A 12,550-nucleotide genomic window follows, 5' to 3' on the forward strand; every position below is an offset into this window, starting at 1 on the left:
CCCGCACCGCATTCGGCACCGTCCGACGTAAAGCCGAGTCAGTTCCATTTATTATCGGAGGACGAAAGGAGATGTGGGGGCAAAGCGCGCGCCCACGCCGTAAACCCGTACAACCCGAGAAGACGCACGGTGCAACGTCCCCAGCTCAGGTACTGCGCTTATTGTGCATGAGCAGCTCCCTCTGGAGGCCAGCCTCAATGGTCGTAGCTGACTTTCCCAAGGGCAAATCTGTGATGAGGGTGAGCTTATTAAAAACGCCTCGACCAAAGTAGTCAGCGACAACGGAAAAGCCATCATTGGAGCACTTAAGCTGCAAGACACAAAGCAACGCCATCAGGAGCTGGTCAGAGGCCCCTGCCTCCATAACATTCCCTCTCATCCATCCCCCTTCACTTAACAGCCCCTGTATTAGAAATGCAGCACTTTAAATCACTCATTTGCTATTTCATGTAAATGCCACATACAATAAGCTTTTCTGCCACTGAGATAGTTATCTTAAGCATGAAAGCTACTGCCTTACTTGCACTAGTTTCTCTTTTCATCTTAGCAGAACTTGAAGGATTCTCCGTACTCTAACACCAGTCATAGAATTGCTCATGCTGGGAAAGACCTTCAAGATCATCAAGTCCAACCACAACCTAACCGTACTACCCTAACAACCCACCGCTAAATCATGTCCCCGAACACCACATCCAAACGGTTTTTAAACACGTTCAGGGATGGTGGCTCAGCCACCTCCCTGGGGAGCCTGTTCCAGTGCTTAACAACCCTTTCAGTAAAGAAGTTTTTCCTGATATCCAACCTAAACCTCCCTGGCGTGACTTGAGGCCATTTCCCCTTGTCCTGTCACTTGTCACCAGTGAGAAGAGACCAGCCCCGCTCTCGCTGCAATCACCTTTCAGGTATTTGAAGAGAGCAATAAGGTCTCCCCTCAGCCTCCTCTTCCCCAGACTAAACAGCCCCAGTTCCTTCCATTGCTCCTCACAGGGCATATTCTTCAAGCCCTTCACCAGCCTTGTTGCCCTTCTTTGGACCCGCTCCAGCACCTCCATGTCCTTTTCTGTATTGAGGTGCCCAAAACTGAACCCAGTACTCGAGGTGGGGCCTCACCAGTGCCAAGTACAGGGGCAGGATGACTTCCCTAGCCCTGCTCACCAGGACACTAGCTCCAATCACTCTAGCTCCATGAATGTACAGTCAACAGAACCTTGTTTACAGCATACTTTCAACCTTATCCTTCTCTAACAGCCCCTGGGGGGAGAGGGATGTCTGTCTGCAAGAACAATCAAAACTTAAAAACAAACACAAACAAACCCACAGGGCAACATTACCATACCTGATGCTGAAACTGATCATGCAGATCTCTCTTCTGCTCCTGGGCTCGGATCATGTCCATCACCTTGCGATTTTCAGGCAAGCAAGTAGGACATTCTGAATCGCTCTCAGAGTAGCTTTCAAAGCAATGCTGGTGGAAGGAATGACCACACAGGAAATGGACTGAGGGCAGCTCCAGGGCACTGGTGCAAATGCTACACTTGGTCTTCTGAAAGATCTTGGGACTGAAACAGCGACAGGAATCAGAAGGGCAAGAAAAACAGTGTATTTTCCTTTAGTTAGAAAATAATAATCCAATATAAGACAAGACATCACAGTCCTGCACCTTGCTTTTAGCTCTTCAATCTCCTGACGGATCCTTGTGGTTTCTTCTCTGTATTTTTGTATTCTCTGCCCATCTTGCTCTATTTGGTAGCTCTGCTTCTGCAGCTTGTTGACAAGATAATCCTTGATCACAGACAATGTGGCTGTGGAGTTGTGAGCCAGTGTCTGCACAACTGAAGATAACATTAGTTTAGACACAAGTGAAGAAAATTGCAGCTACACTGGCCCTGACTTGACAGACTACTTTCCATTAAAAGGAAACTTACAGGCAGAAACATTCCACACTCCTATTGAATTAGAAAGCCCATTTAAAGGCACAGTTTCAGCTTGCCCTCTGGAGGGCCCCAGCTTCCAAAGACATGACTGGTAGCATAATTAAATAGCCCAGACCAAAAGGGCAAAGCAAGAATCTAGCGGGCTGAACTCTACTTCAGCTTCTCCACCAATTCACAGAAAAAGCTTAGGAAGCCCTTCGCCTCTCCACACTGACAGAATAGAAATAACACACATCTCCACAACTGATACGGCAGATCTTTTTTCCCCCAAATTGTGGAGCTGCCACTGGCATCACTTTATCCTCAACAGCAGATTAGTATTTCAAATGGTGGGCTCAAACTTCATTGCTACTTCTCTCACATTCCTAGTCTATAGATTGCCATAAACTTTTTTTTTTTAAACTTTATGCCATACGTCATTATTACCAAGAAGTGGAGGCATAAGATTCTTGTTCTCTATGTGTTTCAGCACTGCAGCAATATACTCCTTGCAGTCCTCCTCCTTCCGTGCAAAGTAGCCAAGAGCCTGTTCCCAAAGACAAGCCTCTTGGTCCCCGTACAACTCACACACCTCGATCACTTTCTTGTACTGCTCGTTCTGCATGTGGTAGTGCATGATCTGTTGGAAACTAGAGAAGAAAGCAACATGTCAGTTGGAAAAAATCTACCTTTTGACAGGTGATAGCAGCATCAGGTTTCCACTCAGCAAACATTCCCACAGAAGCCAAGACTGGTCTGCCATCCATTCTCTATATCATTGCCCTGCTCCAAAAGAAGGATATTTTCAGCTGAGCAATGATGTACACAGTTCCTGTCCAGAGATACTCAAGAAGTCCTCACCATTGTAGGGCAGGGGCACTTACGGCTCAGAAATGCCTGCAGTGGGGCAAGCAACAGGACTCTGGGGAGAAAAGCAACACTCACAGTTTGCCCTGCTCATAGAGGTAGAGGACACCATCCTTGAAATTGTGCATCTGACATAAGACCAAGGCCTTATCAAAGACTGTTTTGAACCTTCCACTCTTCAGGAGAGTGAGTGCTTCATTGTGCAGCTTCTCCTTGATCTATGGAAAACAGGAATGGAGTGGCAGAGGAGAAGAAAGAAACATACAGGATATTTTTGCACCATGATCTGAAGACAGTTTGCAGCTTTTCTAGAGAGAAGCAAAGTTCTGACGTTTGCTCTCTATTCCTTTCAAGCAATAAAGACAATCTCTTTTATCCAAACAACCAGCACCTTCAAAGATTAAGGCAAACATATCCAGTTTTATAAGAAAGGCATTTACCTACAGAGATTGCATTGTCTGGAATCTGTACTTAAATGAGACTCACTGAAAGGAGTATTCTCCCAGCTAGTAGGCTGCATTCCCATTTGTCCAGTACAGACTATGTATTGCCTTATATTAACAATGCCCATCTGGAAAGGTTATGAGTTGGCAGGAACGCAAACAGAATTCCCAAACAGAATCACAGAATTTTAAGGGCAGGAAGGGACCTCTAGAGATCACCTAGTCCAACCCCCCAGCCAAAGCAGTCTCCCTAGACGAGGTTGCGCAGGTAGGCATCCAGGCGGGTCTTGAGTCTCCTTCTCTGGAGACGTTCCACAACCTGTCTGGGCAGCCTGTTCCACTGCTCCGTCACCCTTACTGTGAAGAAGTTCTTACACGCATTTGTGCAGAACTTCCTACGCTTCAGTTTGTGGCTGTTCCCCCTTGTCCTACCGTCATGCATCACTGAAAAGAGTCTGGCCTCATCCCTCTGCCTCCTGTACCTTAGAAACTTATAGACATTGATCAGACTCCCTCCCAAACACCAAAGCTTTCTCTCAAAATAGAAAACTGGAGAAGATCAAACCTGCTTATCTATTTCATGAGCCCAATTCTGGAGCTGAAGTTCCAATAAAGTATCATAGACACCTTGTGGAGAGTCAGACTGCACCTCAGTCATGTGCTCCAGAAAAGCCTTCAGTTCTCGGGAGTTGTTTGCAAAGATTGGAATGAACTCCTCAGAATTTGCCTGCAAAATAACAAAAAAAATAAAAATTGACCACCCACCCCAGTTACAGCCAGACAGGTGCTTCTTCCCTAACATTTGTACAGCTCACTCTCAGAATGACCCACAACAGATACATCACAGTATAACTACTGCAGTCATCAGTTCTGAGCAATAACTTTAGACAGCCTCATCACCGGGACTACCAATGCACTAGAATGTGGACTCTCATTACGCCTAAAATGTCATGCATGCAGGACCACTCGCTGCAAAATTACTGCTGCCAAGCAATACCTCTCAGTCAGAGCAAACCATACCTTTTTCCCTTCCAGCATCCCAGAGCCTTCATTGTCTCCTGATGGCTGGTAATCAGTGCAAAGGTTCTTCAGTAGTTCTGTTGTCTCTTTAGGGACATGGTGCATCAGGATTTTACCATACCGCTTCATGTTGCTCTCTGCTTGATCAAAAGGCAGTTTTCCAATGTAGTGCAAAGCCTCTTGATAGTTCTGTGAAGGCAGCCAGCAAGGATCACATGACATTAGCCTCCGCTCTCCACAATGATGTTAGCACAAACAGCATTGAAGGTGTGCTGCAAGTATGCCAGAAACAACATCTGCTCTAGATTAACACCTAACGTCACTATTCCTGATTGTTGCCATCCTCAGAGAGGCAGACTGGCTGTGACCCAGGGGAAAGAGACTGACTTAAGAGGACACTGTTAGTGACTGATTTAAAGAATGCCGTAAAGAAACACAAACTAAACCAGAACCACTAGGCCCCTGATTTCCACCCAAAGTCCACTGCACAATCCAGAAGCAAAATATCAACAGACAAACAACAGCATGTGTTACTACTCCCTTAACAGTCCTGTGAGCACACTAGCTACAGGGAAGAGGCTAGTGAAATAAGATTCTCACCAACAAAGGAGGCTAGAGAAGCAATATTCATATCAGTAAGAACACGACAGCAATAACATCTCACCTTAATGTCCTCTAGCTGGATTTTGAGGTACCATTCGTGATGGGCGTGCTTTTCTGCCAAGTACACAGCGTGGGAGTAGTAACCCGCTTGACGAAGCACCTTGATTGCTGTTTCCACATCAAAGCGGACCTCACTCTCACTAGCCTACAACAAAAGCAGAAAAACTGTGGACTGTAGGAATTATGCCAAGGGACGAGCAGAAATTATTTGTGTGGGAGAAAGAAATCCAGAGCACTGACAAGGGAAAGATCACACACAGAAAGGAAGTCGTAGTTTATCCACCTCTCAGTAGACAGCTAGTCACACTAACAAAAGCCAGCGCACTTCAAGCTGGAATAGCAAGCCAGCAAAACTGAGAATGCAACTGAAAGCTTGGAAACAAAAGCACTGAGGCACAAATTCATTCTTTTCTCTCTCTCAGCAGACCCACAGGAGACAGTTTACACTATTACCACCACTCCTTTTTAATTATCATGAAATAATGCAAAATTCTTAAGTCACCTTCCTGTTACCTTAATGAACTCCTCCAATTTGGTGCTATCTTTGAGTTTAGTATAGCAGTTCAGCAGAAGCGTAGTATGGTCTGCATTGGCAAGAGACTGCAGGTGGAGTGTCTGCAGATAAGCAGTGAGATTGTGGATGCGCTGAGCATCTAGGAATTTCCGAATAACATAAGATGGTTCCAGCTTCCCTATAGTTCTGGAAGAGAAAAAGTCACTTCACAATAGATCATATAGCCAAAGAATCAAAAAACAAGAGAAATTCATAATAGAACCCTGAACTTCATCAGACACTAACTGACCTGGGACCACTCAGCTACGTATCAAAAGTAACAAGCAATCATGCTGCAGGACCACCCATCTAAACATACAGAGAAACAAACAGAGCTCTATAAAGGCTGAGACTGGGATGATGGTGGTAGCACACAGGAAGTTCATGTTCCTTTAAAGGCTCCCATAAGAAGATGGGCTACACTCCAGCCACAGCTAATTGGGAAGCCCAAAAAGGAAACAAAGGCTTAATTTTCCTTTCTTTCAGTCATATAGCCCAGTCTTATTTGAACACTCACACCCACATGCAGTTTAGCCACAGTTATCCTACTACGCGGGGCACACTTGCGATACAATATGTGCTGACACCCCCTGGGTATCAGGACTCCAAAATTTCAGTTCTACATGAATGTGGCACTAAAAATTTTTGGTAAGCCTCAGAACAGACTGCTCCAATTTTTATAAAACCTGAGATATGTTTAAATTGACATTAATCTGATCATTTTCCAAAAAGACTGCCATACTGATCAAATCACATTGTCCACCTTACTTAGCATCTCCATACTGATGGTGTTTTTTGTACTTATGTGAACCTCCACATTCTGCAATTACACAACATCCTTTTACATACAGGATAGCCTATATGGCATACAGCATTCCAAGGGAGAATAATCCTTTGACTACAATAACATTATCTGGCCTCACTCCATCCCAGGGCACCTTCCTAAATCGAAAAATGACCAAAGAAGTTCACCCTTCTGGTAACAGAGTGATTTTCAAGCAACTTTCCCTGAGACATTTAATTTGACTCACATTTTCCTCTCTACTTGTTTAATTTCCATTATGAGTCATGTCTCCTGGCTCCATGGGCTTAAATGGGAATCAAGACCTTTGTAGCTCCCATCTGTACTACAGTGCCCTTGCTATGAACAACCCCTGCTTACCGGATATATTGCTGGATGGCTCCATCATGGTTCCCCTTGTTATAGAGATGATCACCATACTGCCGGAAAATCTCTGACAAGCCATCGCTGTCCAAGTGGTGACTCTTGGCTAGATTAATGGCCATTTCAAATAAGTTCTTTCTGAAGAGCATCTATTAAAATCCAGCATAAAAGCAATATGAGGGAAGCATCACCTCCCAAAATCTGCCTGGAAAACAACTTGTTTCATTTTGGTGCCGGACAGGTACATACACTGGGGCTTTTAAATACCAAAATCTCTTCACACTGGTTATGTTGGAGAGTTACCAGTTCACTTGTAACATTGTAACACATTTACCTGAACCCTTTTTTTTTTTTTTTTTTTAATAAATCTGTGGAGCCAGCACAATCCTGCTGACACAAGGCAAACTAATAACAAAACAAATTTACATGCCTCAAGTTTGGTTTGGGCATCCTTCTCCTGCAGTACATGAATCTTCCCATCTCTGGTCAGAACATACAAAGAACCCCACTCTGCTAAGACATCCACTACATCGTCAAAGATCGAGCTGTATGCAATGAATTTGTTGCACAAGTCGTAGATATTCAGGACTTGTTTGTCTGAATTTTGTGCCTCACTCCCAGCAAACTCCGACCTGGAGAGCAGAAGCAAGTTTTTTAAATTCTAGAAAATAAGGTACATACGACCCAAATACATTTGATACCTATTCAATCTAAAGATGCTGAGAGAACAAGATAAGGAAGGCTCATCTCGACAATTAAACTAGGTGGAGTCATATGCAAAACACCATATATTTATCCATGAGTGAGATCAGCGTGTTAGACTGCGACATTAATAGGAGCAGAAAGAAATCACCCACGTTCAACATGCTTTACTACACTGCGCTAGCAACAGAAGTTAAATCAGTACGTGGGTCTTGATTTAATTTTAAAACTCATTGACAACATTACAATCAATCCCTAAAGCAAGGCTTCACAGTGAAGGGAAAAAAAAAAAAAAAAGGGAAAGCCAGAAACTGCAACAACAGAAATAAAAGTAAAATTAAAAAAAAAAAATCAATTGTTCCAAGAAGCCATACTTTGGAGAAGTCTTTCGGTCCTTGGAGACAATGATGAGGTATCCCCGATACCAGTGAACAATCAGCTTTTGTCCCTCGAAAGCAAAGCAGGGGCCTCGTTCATCTGGTTGATAAAGGTACACACATTCATTTCCTGCTACGATGAATTGGAGGTCCTGGGAGGGGTCGCTCAGAGAAGAACAGCGCAATCCACAGCCATGAGTGTCCAACTCCAGATGAGAATAGTCTTTCACAGAAAGCAGGTAAGACTACAGAGGAAATGCAAGGTTTTGGGGCTCACCTGAAACTATACACTGAAGGCAGTGCAATTTTAAGTCAGATTCTCACTTTTTCAAATTAATTTCCCACCTGGATGTTCTCTGTGGTCACCACAAACAGATGTGTTGTTTTGCCAGACTGTCGAAAAGCAAGACCAGTAACCGGGTAACTGCCCTCATGCAGGATCTGGGTCTTACTATGCCGGTCTCGAGTGATGTCTCCTTTTGTAAGCACAACACTCCCATCTGCAAAACCTTATGAAAAGGATAGACCAAACTGTTCACTTCTGTGGCACACTTGAAATATTATCCAGGGCAAGTTAGGGTGCAGTCAATGACAAAAACTTGCTTGCCAGCAAGATAACAAGATTGCTGCAGGCCCTACTTAATTAAGTACCTACCAATCTCTCCCCATACATGATGGCACCGTTCATCAATGCTCAACTTGTTCTCCCCCATCATCACCTGCAGGTTATTTTTGTTCAGGTCTTTCTATATTTTGTTTTAAGAATAACCATTTCATTGTCTAATTTTAACTATCACTTTATCTCACTTATTCAAAGCACACTATACGCTAAAAAGCAGTTTTCACAGCTTGCTGACAGCATCAATCCAGCAAATTGTTCCAGGCTGGAAGGTCACAACACTAATATGGAAAGCCTTTTGATTTCAGCGCACAGACTAACTCACAGAAACAGTTTGCGGCCTTACTACATTACTGCTCTTACATTAAGCAAGTAACATTAAGAAGGAACAATTAACGCAAAAAATATGGAGATTGGCCTTGTGGGCTTTAAAAACAAGTTCCTATACACTGTCTGGAAAAAGAAATCACTCTAGCGTTATTTATGACAAAACCTATGCAATTCTCTGTGCTAAACTTACTGACTTGCAGGAACAAACAACATCAATGGAGAAGATCTGCTTCTCTGTGAGATATTAAAATTGTTGAAATAATATACACAAGTGCAGGCTAAAATGATGTATTTATTTCCCTAAGGTCTCCAGCAGCACATGATACACTTCCGCTGCATAAGAAGAGCATAAAAACAGTTTAAGAACAATAAAAATTTTCTATACTGGCTTTTGCGTTCCATACACCAGAATAGAGACCATAATATATTTCTTGAATTACAGTTGGTCAGTTATACTTACCAATAGCCATGAAATTAAGATTCTCATGGACAGTTAGACAGGACACAACTGTGGGCTTGTTACCCGGTATCGCTGGGAAAATTCGTGTGCAAAGAGGATTGCCACCGTCTCGTTTCTCCAGATTCCATACTTTAACCTGAAAACAAGAGATATGATATTTAAAAAGCACAAGATATTAGAAACAAACTACTTAAGAATTAGCTGTAATACCAGGATGTTTTCCTTCCTCATTTAACTTACCAGTGGGTTAATGCCCTCTTCATCCTCACCGACAGAAACCAAGATACTGTGCTGCTTCAGCTGGTACAGGTGTGTTACCCTTAACTTGTAAGCCTGGAAGCCACTGAGCTGAAGTGAGCGAGGCAAAAACCAGATCCGACCTTCCATATGTACATTATAGTTAAGGAATACGAAGGAAAAGATAAAAATAGAGAGAAGAAAAACAACAACAATCCACGCCTCTAAGAATGCCAGAATCAAAATCGTAACAGCTCCTTGTTGTTGACCTCTGGTAAGCCTACAGCAAATATACTTTTGTAGGCACCTAAGAGAACTGAAACAGGTAACAACAGTTCTGTAACATGCAAGGGGCAGAGAAGTCCAGGAAGCTGCCGCATAACTGAGGCTGGAGTACTGCTGGGCCTGCCTCGGAGTCCAGCCCGCGCCAGAGCGCGGGTCTCGCGGCGCGGCGCGACCCGCCGGGCCCAGCCCACGAACCCGATGCAGGCCAGGCGGCCCAGCCCCATCTCTCTTGCCGCCGCACAAGGATATCTCCAAACACGAGGCTTCCCCGGCCCGAGTCGCAGACCGTGATGCCCGGAGGCAGCACGAAGGGCTTCCCACCAACCCCCTCCGACCCCGGCGGCTCCTTCACCATCTCTCTGTCGAAGAAGACGAAGCGGCGCCACTGCAGGTAGGCGGCCATCTTGGGTCGAGCTCCTCACGTGACCGACTTCTCCACCCCTTCGTGTCACGAGACGAAGGACGCCGGAGCGCGCGATCTGGCGCACTGCGCATGTGCTGTCGCGCGTGAGCGCAGTTGAGGAGAGAGGCTCGGGGGCGGGTTTTGCCAGCTCTTCGAAAATGCGAGCGACTGAGTTAACTGTCTGATATTGTTATCTCTTTTTGAAATGCCCTCGTAGAAACTTACTCCTTGAGAAAGTATGCTTTGGTAGGTGCAAACTGAATCTTTTTTTTAGTTACTACTTTACATGTAGTAGAGTAGTAACTAAACTGGCCAATTTTACGTTTCCCATCTGGAACAATTCTGCCTTAATGTGCTACAAAGCAGCTTGTAATAAATTGCAGTTCCTTTAATGGAATTCTTATTATTGTCAGTGGCTTGATCCCCTGTATAGCCCAGTAAGGAAATGTGGTAGCAAAGAAATTTGACACCAAAACTAAAATGCAAAAAAGAAAGCTTTAAGAATAGCACGTGTAAATTACCTCAGAAGTCTCTCTGGTTTCCTTTAAAATCTTAAATGAAATGGCTCTTCCATTTAGTTGTGGTGGACATCTTCCAACAGTCCAACGCACTGCAGTTTCACTGCTTCATATCTGATATCTTGTACCTGCTTGGCCTTAGAAAGAAAATTCAGAACTTTAGTATTCTTAGTGTTTTGTCTCCATTTTGCAGTTTGGATTATTAGCCCAATTATAGGCTGCCAGAAATGATGCCAGGGTGGCTGATCTGGAGTTGCGAAAAAGTAACATTGCCTGCATCTAATCCACAGCTTCAGATATTGATGGCAGTCCTGGTTCTTAACCTGGCTTTATTTCCACCTACTACAGGCCACCCCAACCTCCTTCAGGCACATAAACCGGGCGCCGCTCTCAGCCTTGGCCACTGCGGTGCAGCGGAGCTCCCTGTACAGAGCCGGGTACAGCGGTACTGACCGCTAGAGGGCACGAGCTCTCCGCGGCTGTTGGAGCTGCTTCGGGAACTGCGGGAGCCGCCCGCTCTGTGAAGAGCACGATGCTGCTGAGAGGCACTTGAGGACGTTTTTGTAACTGCGGATCCTCTAGCAGTGAGAAGAAATGCTTCTGTAACACGAATTTCGGGCCAAAAGTGGCATTGTACCGTGCAGCGTTCAAAGTTCCTGCAAAGTAAGATTTCTCCCACAAACAAGAATTAATTGCTTTTTGGACCAACATTGTGAGATTTTACGTGGATGAAAGCAGTCAGGAATAGAACTAATTTTTGACTGAGAAAAGTTAGATAGTATTTTGTGCAATGTAGGGACTTGGAAGAAAAAGCTGCTTCGATCGCAGCGAGTGTGCATCATGCTGGAATTACTAATGGAGTCACAGAATCATTCATGTTGGAAAAGACCTCTAAGATCCCCAAGGCCAAGGCCAACCTACCCCCACCATGGCGACTGCCCACGTCCCTCAGCACCACATCCCCACGGTTCTGGAACACCCTCAGGGACAGTGACCCCACCACCTCCCTGGGCAGCTATGCCAGTGCAGCACCAGTATTTTGGAGATGAAGCTTTCTCTTATATCCAACCTGAAAGTTCGGTCAGCGCCTCAGATTTCTGAAACAAAAATGCAGCATTATACAGGGAGAAACAGGGCTCGGATGTGGCAGAAGAGCGGGTGCCATCGTTTTCTCTCCCGTTGGCGCAGAGCGCAGGGGGCGCGGCAGCCCCAGGGCTGTTTCCTGGTTGCCGGGGACACTGTGGGGAACACGCTCGCTCAGCCCGGGGCCGGCTGTGCCTACGGGAAGTGGCTCCCCGACAGGGAGAGCCCATTTTCTCCAGGAAAGCACAGAGAACGCACGCGGCTCTGACCCGGTGGCCTCAGCCCAGCACTTCCCGAGGACGCCGACCCAGTACCGGCGGAGCCGGGAGCAGCCACTCCGCAGCTCCAGGGCCGCAGAGGAGGGGTGGGAGGTACCCGAAGCGCCGTAGAGCTCCGCCTCCACCCCGCCTGCGGTTGCCATGGCGACGCCCCGCCCCCGTGACGCGCGTAGTGACGCGCGGTTGGTGGAGGCGGGCGCAGGGGGCGGGGCGGCCCGCGGGGCGCCGCAGGCAGAGCAGAGCCGCCGGAGCCGCTGCTGCCCCCCGCGCCCAGCATGGTAATGGCCGAGCCCCGGCGGCCCCCCCCGCTGCTGCCCCGCGGGCCCGGGCCCGTACGCGTCGGCTTCTACGACATTGAGGGCACGCTGGGCAAGGGCAACTTCGCCGTGGTCAAGCTGGCGCGGCACCGCATCACGCGCAGCGAGGTGAGGTGCGGCCCCGCCGCCTCCGCTCCTCTCCCGGGCCCGGGCTGCGCTCTGCGAACTTGGCCGGGGGCAGACGGCGGCCGCGGGTCCGTTCGGAGTCCGCTGGGGAGGCAGCCTCGGGGCCGAGAGGCGGTTGGGGCCGGAGGGAGCGGAGCGGCCGCGCCCGGCCGGTCCCGCTGCCAGGGGCGCGGGTGCTGTCCCCCGCCCCA

General features: G+C 46.7%; 2 protein-coding genes across 7 annotated transcripts in view; one reads left to right on the plus strand and one right to left on the minus strand.

Annotated features, from left to right (window-relative positions):
- On the minus strand, positions 33-12,001 carry VPS11 (VPS11, CORVET/HOPS core subunit). Of its 4 annotated transcripts, none has more exons than XM_021375830.1 (17): positions 11,908-12,001; positions 9,884-10,692; positions 9,353-9,501; positions 9,113-9,248; positions 8,049-8,212; positions 7,701-7,948; positions 7,055-7,256; positions 6,622-6,773; positions 5,420-5,606; positions 4,908-5,051; positions 4,244-4,432; positions 3,789-3,950; positions 2,859-2,998; positions 2,361-2,563; positions 1,661-1,832; positions 1,337-1,559; positions 33-310 (listed from the first exon to the last, which is right to left on the minus strand). In XM_021375830.1, exons 2-17 carry the CDS (start codon positions 10,035-10,037, stop codon positions 146-148), a joined length of 2,790 nt encoding a protein of 929 aa, XP_021231505.1. In that variant the 5' UTR covers positions 10,038-10,692; positions 11,908-12,001; the 3' UTR covers positions 33-145. The 4 variants fall into 4 exon arrangements, with proteins under 4 accessions (XP_021231505.1, XP_021231504.1, XP_021231503.1 ...); XM_021375829.1 differs by having other exon boundaries at positions 11,625-11,959; XM_021375828.1 differs by having other exon boundaries at positions 9,884-10,132; positions 10,559-11,959.
- Positions 12,086-12,550, plus strand: part of SIK2 (salt inducible kinase 2) — a 43,229-nt gene continuing 42,764 nt past the window's right edge. Inside the window, exon 1 of one of the 3 annotated variants that reach the window (XM_021375833.1) lies at positions 12,086-12,341. In XM_021375833.1, the coding sequence (XP_021231508.1) occupies positions 12,192-12,341 (150 nt within the window). In that variant the 5' untranslated portion in view covers positions 12,086-12,191. Of the gene's footprint in view, positions 12,347-12,550 lie in introns of all 3 variants that reach the window. The other 2 variants (XM_021375832.1, XM_021375834.1) reach the window with 2 other exon arrangements.

The sequence above is a fragment of the Numida meleagris genome, chromosome 23 (assembly GCF_002078875.1).
Source record: "Numida meleagris isolate 19003 breed g44 Domestic line chromosome 23, NumMel1.0, whole genome shotgun sequence".
Taxonomy (NCBI): Eukaryota; Metazoa; Chordata; class Aves; order Galliformes; family Numididae; genus Numida; species Numida meleagris.

Coding starts and splice junctions, on each gene's coding strand:
- VPS11 (XM_021375830.1), bottom strand. CDS start 10,037: ATGGCCGCCTACCTGCAGTGGCGCCGCTTCGTCTTCTTCGACAGAGAG. Junction 5,607..6,621: donor GCCATCCAGCAATATATCCG/GTAAGCAGGGGT, acceptor TTTCTCTTCCAG/AACTATAGGGAAGCTGGAAC. Junction 4,433..4,907: donor TCCAGCTAGAGGACATTAAG/GTGAGATGTTAT, acceptor CTGCCTTCACAG/AACTATCAAGAGGCTTTGCA.